The sequence below is a fragment of the Hakea prostrata genome, chromosome 10 (genome assembly GCF_041222555.1).
Source record: "Hakea prostrata isolate BN-2017 chromosome 10, UWA_Hpros_2, whole genome shotgun sequence".
Lineage (NCBI taxonomy): Eukaryota > Viridiplantae > Streptophyta > Magnoliopsida > Proteales > Proteaceae > Hakea > Hakea prostrata.
In genome coordinates this window covers 892844-903550 of record NC_142609.1, presented here as the reverse complement: position 1 = coordinate 903550, position 10707 = coordinate 892844, and the positions used below count along the sequence as shown (strand labels likewise).

The 10707-nt window shown below is 36.2% G+C and overlaps 1 protein-coding gene across 1 annotated transcript; it reads left to right on the top strand.

The window, feature by feature from the left end:
* The first annotated feature begins 3100 nt into the window (after positions 1 to 3100).
* On the top strand, positions 3101 to 10621 carry LOC149001309 (5'-adenylylsulfate reductase-like 5). The gene is made up of 4 exons (XM_089137798.1): positions 3101 to 3354; positions 8173 to 8354; positions 9706 to 9830; positions 9926 to 10621. Exons 1-4 carry the CDS (start codon positions 3193 to 3195, stop codon positions 10357 to 10359), a joined length of 903 nt encoding a protein of 300 aa, XP_088993924.1. The 5' UTR covers positions 3101 to 3192; the 3' UTR covers positions 10360 to 10621.
* The last annotated feature ends 86 nt before the right edge of the window (positions 10622 to 10707 follow it).

Here is a 10707-nt window from a genome sequence, read left to right as displayed (position 1 = left end):
TCATTAAATATTACTGTTTTGATTTTCTCTGGCCACTTTATTTATTTATTTATTTTTATTTTTTTTTTTGAGAAGAAAGAAAGTTTATTGATTCGAGAGAAAACCTCTAAGAAATTTACAAATAAAAGAGTCAGAGAGAAGGACCCAAGATAAAAAGGGGGGTGGGGGAATGTATATATACACATCGATTTTGAGAGCTTGCTGCATTCTTCATCAACGTGTCGGACACGAAGTTCGCTTCTTTGGGAATATGTGAGAAAGTGCACTCTGTGAAAGAAGAAGCTAACTGCCGGATGTCAAAGAGTAGGTGATAGATTTTCCAGCTATGGTGGGGCGTCAGGCGTTGTAAGGAAAGTACTAGCACTTGGTTGTCACTTTTCACACCTAACTTTATGTCTTACAATCAATGTAACGCATACACTTTTTTTTTTTTTGGTAAACAGCACTTCATTTTAGTGAACTAAATAAAATACAGACACAACTGCATGAATACACAAAGTTCGAACCGAACCAATGAGCGAAAAGTGACTAAACTATCTTACATGCAATAGACAAGGTCATTTAGGCTAAGGGTTGGGTCAAGCCCAAAAATAGGTCACGCCCAAAGAACCCTTAGAATAAAAGATGTAACAACTACAACACCAAATAATGCAGATAGTTCGACGAGCTCACTTATTGTTTTGGTACAAAAGCACTTTTATAGGATAGGAATATTAAATATGCCGTCTGTAGGGGTTGAACTCACTTATTTATTAAGTGAATTGTGAGACGAAATTTTAAATTAATGATATATGTTGATAGACAAAAGGATAATTACTATTGCCCCCTTATACATTGGTTTTATTACTAATCAAACCCCATTATTTGTGAAATTACTATTGCCCCTTCACTTCTAAAGGTGTTGAGTGGTTGTTAACATCAAATATGAAATGTCTATTTTACCTTTAAAATTAAGAAGTAAAAAAGATGGCATTACCCTCATTTATAAAAACTATATTGCATATCAATTATATCCTTAAAATCTTATATTTTATAATTAGTTTTGAATTTGGTGGGACCACATATTTATGATTGTTGAAACTTTCCCATTCCACTTAAATTTTTCATAATCATCATGATGGAAGTTTTACAAACAAATTAGCATATAATATCTAATTGATAGAAAATTTGGTAACATACATAATGGTCAGCATATATTAGGTGATTTTTAATTTTCAGCTTTGAATTAAATTTGATATTTCTTAATATTTTAGCTTCTATTAATTACATATTTCATTTATTTGGGGATTTATTTTTAAAGAAAAACAAAATCACATATTTCTTTTATTTGGTGGTTTATTTTTAAAAAAGAAAAGTGAAATTAAAGTTAATTTTTTCTTATTAAGGGTAGTATTATAACTTGAAAAAGAGCAAATAAGTAAAAAAAAATTAAAGGGTTATTTTTGGGATTTTGAAACAATATATATGCCACATCATTAGTAAACTGACGGAGCTTAACGGTAGGGGGCAATAGTAATTGTTGACAAAGTTAAAAGTTGGAATAGTAATTTTAAAAAGTACAGGAATAAAATAGTAATAAAATCAAAGTACAAGGGGGCAACAGTAATTATCCTTAGACAAAATTTAGACATGACCCATACTTGCCCGGAATAAAGTGAGCCTTGTGGTGAGTGAATGTCATCTAGTTGTTTATAATTTATAGCTTGAGTCACGACCAAGGTTGAAAGAAAAAAAGGGGTGACCATTATATCTTGAGAGGATAGATATATGATCAAATTTTGCTTTTAACCACAAGAATATTCGAACTCTTGATTTTTTTCTATGATTTGTTGAAATTAAGTGAGTCAACTCCTTCAAGTTGAAGTTGAGTTGAGTTGGTCTGACCCCACATGAGACAAATCAAAAATGTATAAATAAAGTCCCTCTAAGTTGCATCAATGTAGGATTGGTAGAGTGGTAAGATCCATACTTCTCAGTGGAGAGGTCATGGGTTCGCCTTTGCGAACGACAAGCATCCCCATGAGGATGTAATCAAGGTGCACGCAAGCTGGCTCGGATAAACCTCAGATAGATAATAATAAAAAATAAAATAAAAAGTAAAAAAAAAAAAACTTGAAAATCCATCAAGTGGCACCACGAGATTTCAATATCAAACAAACTAAATCACTTCCAAGCCATAAAGATTTTTGGTAAACTCTATACATAATTGAAACATTCTTTATTTCATTGCACGTGTTCTTACTAGGTGGATGATTGGCATTTAGAGAGATCATGTACTTGGTTTTTTTTCTTTCACAATCATCTCATCATTAATGCTCATAAAAATATATATAATTTTAAAAAATTTTTGTTGAATTTTTAAAAAGATTGATAAACACGTAAATTTATGATTGCATGAATATGATTTTGATGTTTTCTTTCTTTGATTAACCCAAAGTAGTATTTATGTTTAAATTTAAATAATAGTGTTAGCGTGAATCTAAAAACAATAATGGAAAATAAGCAACCAAAAATCTATAACTCAAAGAATAGTCTCCACATTTTGGGTCGAATGTATCCATAAGCATAAATGGAACTAACTCGATTCCAATTAGACCAAATCAGTCTTTTTTAGCGACCAAATCAATCGTTTCTGACACCTTAACGTTAAAATTGAGAAGAAAGAAAGTTTTGATTGGTTGGAAAGCCCAACGCTTCCAACATAGGAGGTATAGGTTAGAATTCCCTCAACCAAGGGCGAAGCCTAGCTTATATTAATTATATAAAAAGCGCCTTGAGGATGTAGTCGTGATGCGCGCAAGCTGGCGAATGAACCTCATAAAAAATAAAAATTATTATTATTATTTTTATAATAAATAAATAATGTATTTAATAATTAAATCAGAAAAAGCGGGTTCGAAAGGTGCGAAGGATTTGTCGGAAAAAAATAAAATAAAAAAATAAAAGGAGTTTTCCGTCCCTTCATAAGTTTTTATTTGACAAAAAAGGAAATTTCAATGTTTAATTGTTAATATATAAATTATCTTACAGCCATTAGATTAAATTAAAAAAGACGAAAATTATAAATAAAGACAGAATTTCTTTCCGTTTCCCCAATTTTTGTCCCTTCACATCTCTCTGTGTCTCGCGGATCGGTCTCACCCATTCTGCGCGTCTCTCTCTTCTCTTGGTCTTCCTCTTCCTGGGTGTTTCATGGCGGCATCAACGGTTTCTGTTATCTTTCTCTGTATTTTGACGCTTTATCCGTTTCGGCTCGCTTCATCGTCGTCAGTGTGCCGTCCTGAATCTCCCCTATTCCTCAAGAATCTTCAGTATCAGTGCCCTACGTCGATCTCCCCTTCTCCACACATCGAGGTAAGGAAGTTTCTCATTTTTTTGATTTAGCTGTTTGGATTATGGGTTCTTTTATGATCAACGTTCTGCTGTGGTGGTATTTGGTTTGGGGAAGAAAAGCTGCCGCCTTCTTGTTGAAACTTGAAACGTGAATTGAGAGTGAAAAATAATGAAATTCATAGCTATTCGTTGTTGTTCTTCTCCGTTCTCCCCAAGAAGGCGGTTTAATTTTCTTTCCAAGATTCCAGAGAGAAAAATGGAGTGACATTACTTTGTTTTGTTATTGCGAATAGGTTTTATGTGTTCTGATTTTTTAGGCTTACAGTGGTTTCTTTTCTCCTTTTAAAGTTCACTTATTCCCCACCATCTGGTGCTGGATAGTAGGAATCCGTGGTCTGAAAAATTAAGGAAACGAAATAAATTATTACATGTGTTGGTTGACTTGGAAAGGCTGTTAGTTATTTGGGTATCGCTTAGTTTCACATGTTTCTGTAGATTATGTGGTTTAGCCATTTGGATGTTACTGTCAACTGATATTAGTCCCCTCTCATATTTAGTTGGGCTAAGTTTATTCGAACAATAATTTTGTGTGTTTTAATAATATGAGTCAATGCACATATCTCAAATTGCCTTTTTCATATTCTGCTTCTGCCAGCCAATTGATATGGTTTTGGTATTTAGTTCTGTGCTTTAACTTTTCAAAAATCCTGATGACGATTCTACTCCATGCTCTCATATGAGGAACGTCGCAGCCTGTATTAGTCTTATGGTGGGGGATATACGCTGCGGATGACAACGCATCAGCAGATCATCTATTTATCTGCATTAATTGGTACTCATGGGTGGGGTTCTGATTTTAGATAGAATAGATGCCAAGAGCAGATACATAAAAAATTGCATGGAAGAAAAGAAGACCAAGAGTGGGGAGAGAGAACAGAAGACAAGAGAAGAAATAAGATTTCAACAAAACCAATTTCTTATGCACTATCCAATAACACCATAACTCTCAGGGAAAAAAAAAACAAATTTCTTTATGCTTAACATCTCCAGTTGATGGAGGGGAGTATTACATTCATAGTTATCTTAAGTTGACTCATGAAAGGACACCAAAACTCTTGAAAAGGCTAAAATTTCTTTCTCAAGACATATCTACTTGATGGAGGTAGTGTATTACATATAGAAAGACATTCAAAAATCTTAAATTAATAAAAGTACCCGTATTAATTAACACATTAAATTAAGAAACAGAGACTAAAAAGCAGAACTCTATATAACTGTAAAGCATACAATTATTGAAATCCAAATACTATACTTAAAAAAAAAAAAAAAAAAAAAAAAACCCATAGTGGAGTAAACGTGCTTAACAATGTGTAAGTGTTGGGCCTAGTAGGATATTAGGACCTTATTTATTTAGATATTTAATATTTTTATCTAGTCAAATTTAGAAAGTGGGACGTGCTTGCAAGTTTTAGAGTTGACTAGGAATCTTCAGAGGTTATGCTTTGTTAAGATATGTTTCCAAGTTTACTAGGTTTCAGTTGCTATGGTTTTTCTTCTTTTGAATAGTTTTTGTTAGGGTTTAATCATTGATAACAAAAAATAGAATAGTTTGGAATAGTTGAGTAGAGGTTCTGGAGTAGCCTGTGTGATTTTGTCTTTTATGCATATGCGTGTGCGTGTGTTCATTCTTCTTCATGGCTTTCTTTTGGGATTCTCCCACTCCCCTGCAACTCTTATATTCCCTTCTTCCCTATTGGCCCTCCCACCAATTTGGTGTTAGCGTCGAAGGATCCGCAACCTTCCCTGTCTATTTCTTTTGCATTGATCTCCTCCCTCTGAGAAGATCCCCCCTATATCTTTAGTATCTTGCTGTTCTTTCGCAAAATAGTAAACTCGAGCTGTCCTTCCCATAATTGCAATGCATCGCCTTAGTTCCCCCCACCCACCAAAATGCCTTGATTCGCCTTAACGCCATGACAACTATGTTCTCTGCAACCCCATCTTGCTTGATTGTTGCAACACTATATTCCATCCAGTCAACCCACCAAGATAAAATGCATTTAACTCTGTTGACATCATAAGTCAAACCAAAATCCAATCCTCCCTATGTTATCAACTTTGATCCTCATTAGGTCTCCACTGAAAATCCTAACCACAACCTTTGACCCTCCCCTTTGATACATAGGAACAAAATCATCCATTTGAACCCCAATCCCTTCTCCCAGTTTCCCTTACCCCCCGCCCCTCCCTTTGCCCCTTTTGCTTCATTGCTTTGATCAGACTCTACCCTTTCTAGGATTTCAATGAGAGAAATATTTACCTAACTGGTTCGAGATTTCTCCAGTGAGTCAACTTCCGGAGCCATTGCCTCATCCATGGAGGGATGTTGAGTCCTAATTGAATTTGAACTCCTTTATCCTTACACGCAATGAACCGTCAAGTAGGATATTGTTTGGTAACCCCACACAATTTCCATTCTCTCGAATTTTCTCTATTTCCCAATATTTCCATCTATTGTGCTTTTATTTTATCTTTTCATTATTCAACATTGTTCCAACTTTATAATCTTTCCTTTTACGTTGGTTCACCTTTTATCTTCCCATTATACCCTTCTAATACCTATTTATTACACAACCTCATTTTTATCCAACTTCAATTCATAACCTTATTTTGTGTTCCCTTATTCGTGCATCCCAATAGGCCATAGAGATACTAATTATGTACGGCAAAGCCGAACCTGGCTGCATTGTGGAGGTTGATTGATATGATTTGGTCATTTCACTTAGAGATGATTTTCATCCTTTGCAAACAATACTTCTTTTTTTGGAAAACAATTTGCTATGAGCTTGCTAATGTTAGACAACTTCTATGGTAAGAAATGAAACAGGACAGAATCTCTAGAAGACGGATAAGTTGTATCCAACAAATTTGACAATCTACCTAGGTGAACTGCCTTAGCAAGGTTGCACTTGAAGAATTATTTGGATCCAATTCTAGTTTTAAATCCCATGATGCAAAGAGATCATGATGATCGATCTGGGTTTTCTCCCCATGGGAGCCAATGTTTATGGATGCAGATTGAGTGGTTCTGATTTGCTCATCTTACAAAACTTGAGCTTGATTTTTCTCACTCCATGCGAATTGATTCAAGTATACTAGCTTGCATAGATATCAAAATGTCTCCAAGAGGACATGTCTAGGCAATACCTTGGCAAGAAGGCGTCTTAGGAAGCCCAAGGCAATGGCCTGCTTCTTATATATGCAAAAAATGTATGCTTTGTCTCTAGGCTACGTCAAAACAATATGATGCCTTATGGGTTGAGTGGTTGCTTCTTTGATTTTGTGTTTATATTTCATTTTTTTTGGGGGTGTTTCTTTAAGTGTTCAAAATTCATTCCATAACACTATTTATTATTGGTGTTCACTTTGTTACCATGAAATTAGAAGCATGAGATCATTTGAAGATTAAAGAAACAAGGTCAAACGAGGGCTAAGGTATCTGTAGAATTCTTGTGTATTTATAAGAATCATAATTTTTTGTTATTATGCTATGTTTCTGTTGTATTATGATGGGATGAATGTGTGTTTGTTTTGTTATTATTATTTTTTTAATGATAATCTTGCATCATTTTGACTCTTTAATATTTGTTTTGCTTGTATCTAGAATTATATAAGTTTTAATATGGTATTTATGCTGCATAAAATGGTCGTATAAAAAATTGTACAATATAATGCTTTGTTCACCAAGGCAACATATGGCTGCCTATCACTATGGCACTTAGCGGAGCCCTCAAACGCTTGGTTGCTTTGCCACTTCGATAACTATGCTAGCTTGGATCTTCCCAATCCCATTTGGATATCTGGATGGAGATGAACTGGGTTCAGTTGGAGTCTTGGGTCTAGTAGGATATTAGGAATTATCTTTTATTTAGGTAGATTATATTATCCAATCAATTTTAGAAAGTGGGAAAAGTTTTCTAGTTTAGAGTTGGTTAGGAATCTTAGGGGTTATTTATTTGTTAAATTTTGTTTCCAAGTTAAGGACTCCTCCTAGCTGGGTTTTCTTCTTTTGATACCTTTGTATTAGGGTTATGTGGGTGAGCACTCTCCTTCCTCCCTACTCTTATGCAATTTCCTGTCCTCCCAACAATTCTAGCATTCCATTCACTGTTGGCTCCTCCACTAGGAAGTCTTTCACCAGAATTGATCCGTATATGCTTAAAACACCTTGAGAAGAAACGGTGGTGCTAAGAATAAATTGCCACCTTGAATAATAGAACCTGCTTGGAGTGTCATGAAATAGATGGACAGGACCAGAAATCAACACCTGGCTAGATGGTTGTTTGGACACATCCATTAAGTTTGGGTATGTCGTGACTGGTGTGTGGAAAATACTGCTTAGTGCCAGATGGTTGTTAACGTCAGTGTTTTGAATGTGTATTGTTACTCTCCCTCTCACCCCCCCCCCCCAATGAGAGGGGTTCAGCATCTGGGAGTTTTGATCTGTAATAATCACTCAGTCTTTGTCATTTATATGCACTTAGCAATAGGTATTCTTTTAGGCTCTGTTTGGTTGCAAGGGAAATAAAGGGAAAGGAAGAGAGAATTAACCCAAAAAAAGAAGAAGCTAGAACAGTAACTTCTGTAAATTTTCATTTCTGTTTCTTTCAATTGCCTTGACACCCAACCCATCCTTGAGATAAAAGTTTTCTCTTATTGGGTTGCAGAAGTTTCCTTAGTAGGCATCAGTATGCCAGTTGATTTATTTGTTCTTCTTGAGTAGTATTTAAGAAATTCTCTTTCTTGGTTTTATTTAACATAACTGTTTTCTATTTGAAGGTGGATGGAGAATCGCTTGACAGAGCTTTGAGCCCCTCCCAGAGAAACCCAAGTACTGTTGTCCTCTTCTATTCGACTTATTGCCCATTTTCACATGGGGTGCTTCCAACATTTGATGCCCTCAGTTCTATGTTTCCTCAAATTAGACACTTAGCAGTTGAACAATCTTTGGCCTTGCCAAGGTAGGTGGATTTCAACTCCTGTTATGCTATCTTATTACGTGAATCAGATGTGAAAGGCATCTACCCTCCTTGCTTGAGATATCTATGTTGGTTGAATTTGATGATTTATTGAGCCACCACGGATATGCCTAGCTAATATTGCTTAATAGGGTGTACCCAGTGCATGAGGGTCCTGCTATTGTGTGGTCTGCTTAGAGTCAAAATTTATGCAGTCTTATCCCTGCTTTTTCAGAGATATTTTTTTTTCAAGTCTGTCAGTCTGTGACAACTTGGTCACAATGAGCCGCCTTCTTGTTGCACCAACCAAAAGAGGGTTGCTTTACCGCTTTTTTATTAATCTTTCATAATGAATTGGCTAAACTAAGCCAAAACCAAAAAGCAATGGCATGGAAACATATTTTTACAATTCTCTCCCAAGGCCTATAATTGCCTCAAAAGATCCACTATACATACATTATTGGACATTTTGAATAAGAGTGAAGAATATTTTAGGCTAAAAATGATTTAGCAGATGATTATTATGATTATCGTCTCAAGAATTATTTTTTAATAGGGCTCTGGATGTCCAGACAAAATGCTTTGGGTTCTATAAGATGTCCAATTAAATCAGATTATGGTTGAGTATATCTAGACTAGACATGGTCTTCTGTGGGTCGGCCAGTCTTAAACTCTAAACTAAGATGTGTGATTTCTGGGGTTGTTCCGTTGCTTCTCCGAAGCTCAACATTTCATGATTTGTGTAATTTATATATTATCAGTAATGGTTTTACCCGATCTGGGCAGATATTTTGATGTAGTTTCAAAGACTGAGTCAGTCTAGGGCTGTTATGGTGAGTCCAACAGTTGGTTGGTTAAAGCACCACTTAGATTGCGAAACTTGGATACTTGGATGATTTCTGCTGCTTCTGCTGCTATTAATATTCACTGCTGTTGTCATAGCGCTGACAGTTTGGCTGTAAAGCCTTCTCCCCCCAAGCCATGTATCAACTTTCCTGTCCCATCTCTGCTGTATGGCGTCCCATGATATGAATTCTACTCTGTTATTTTCATGTTTGGACAAAAATAGCCTTAAAGTTGGAAGGATGAATTTGCAAGTATCCTTAGAGCTTCATGCCTTCAAGTGGAAAATTCTGATTTGGCCGAATTCTCTGGACTGATAAACGATTTACAAGGAGAAATGTCTCAACCAAGTTGGAACCCACTTAGCTGCCTCTCATCTGACATTTGGGATGTCAAGGAAATTTAGGGAAATCAGATTTTTCCCTCATTATTATTTTTGTTACTGCCATGTAATTTGGATTATTATAACTCTGAAAGCTCAACTAATTCACATTTGTTTTGGAATTTGTAGTGTATTTTCTAGGTATGGAGTTCATAGCTTGCCTGCAATATTATTTGTAAACCAGACAACAAGTGTGCGGTATCAAGGTCCAAAAGATCTGTCCTCTCTCACACAGTTCTATAAGAAATTGACAGGTAGGGATCCTTTGAGAATAAGGCATCAACTCCATGTTCCTCTTTTCCTTGTCTAAATTTGAGGACCTTAATAATTTTTGCTGCCTCAAAATCAGGGTTTGAGCCAGTTGGATATTTTGCTGTGGATCAACCTAGTAGCATTGGAGCTGGAAAAAAATCCTCTCAACTTGGGATTGTTCTTTCAGGAGAGGAGATTTTAAGGAGGGATCCTTATCTTGTGCTTGCAGTATTATTCCTCTGCTTAAGAGTGTTCCTGTACATGTTCCCAGAAATGTTGTCTTGTCTCAAATCTTTTTGGATTTCATATATCCCCCACCTGAACTTGGGCATGTTTGGAGAGAGAAGGCAGTTGCTAGGACGTCTTTGCCATATGATTGATGTGAAGAGGGCTTGGAACAAGTTGAGGCTGTATAAGACTAGGAACTTCCAGACAAGTGCAAAAAATGCCCGGGTTTGGGCATCTTCTCTGACCTCTGTCTCCTTGGGTGAGTCATCTTCAGCAAGACCAAGCCCCTCTGGAGACTGGTGAGGCCAAATGAGCTTTGATCTGCCACCTTGAAGATCACAATGATGCAATTTCAGGGAAGCTGAATACTGTAAGAGTTAATTGGATCGTAAAAGAGTAGGTGGTTTCTCTCCTCTCATATGTCCATTACTTTTAGCTCTTCTTTTTTCCTATTCTATTTGTAGTGGTTGTTGAAGCTGTTTGACCTCATTTTGATATTCTTTTTCCTTTTTTAGAGGGTAGAGTGAGGGAGGGGGAGGGATTGGGTCTATAGAGGGGGGGGGGGGGGGGGAGAGAGAGAGAGAGAGAGAGAGAGAGGGACAGGGCTATTAGGGGAGGTGTGTTTGGTGGTAATGTTGGCTGTATTCGACC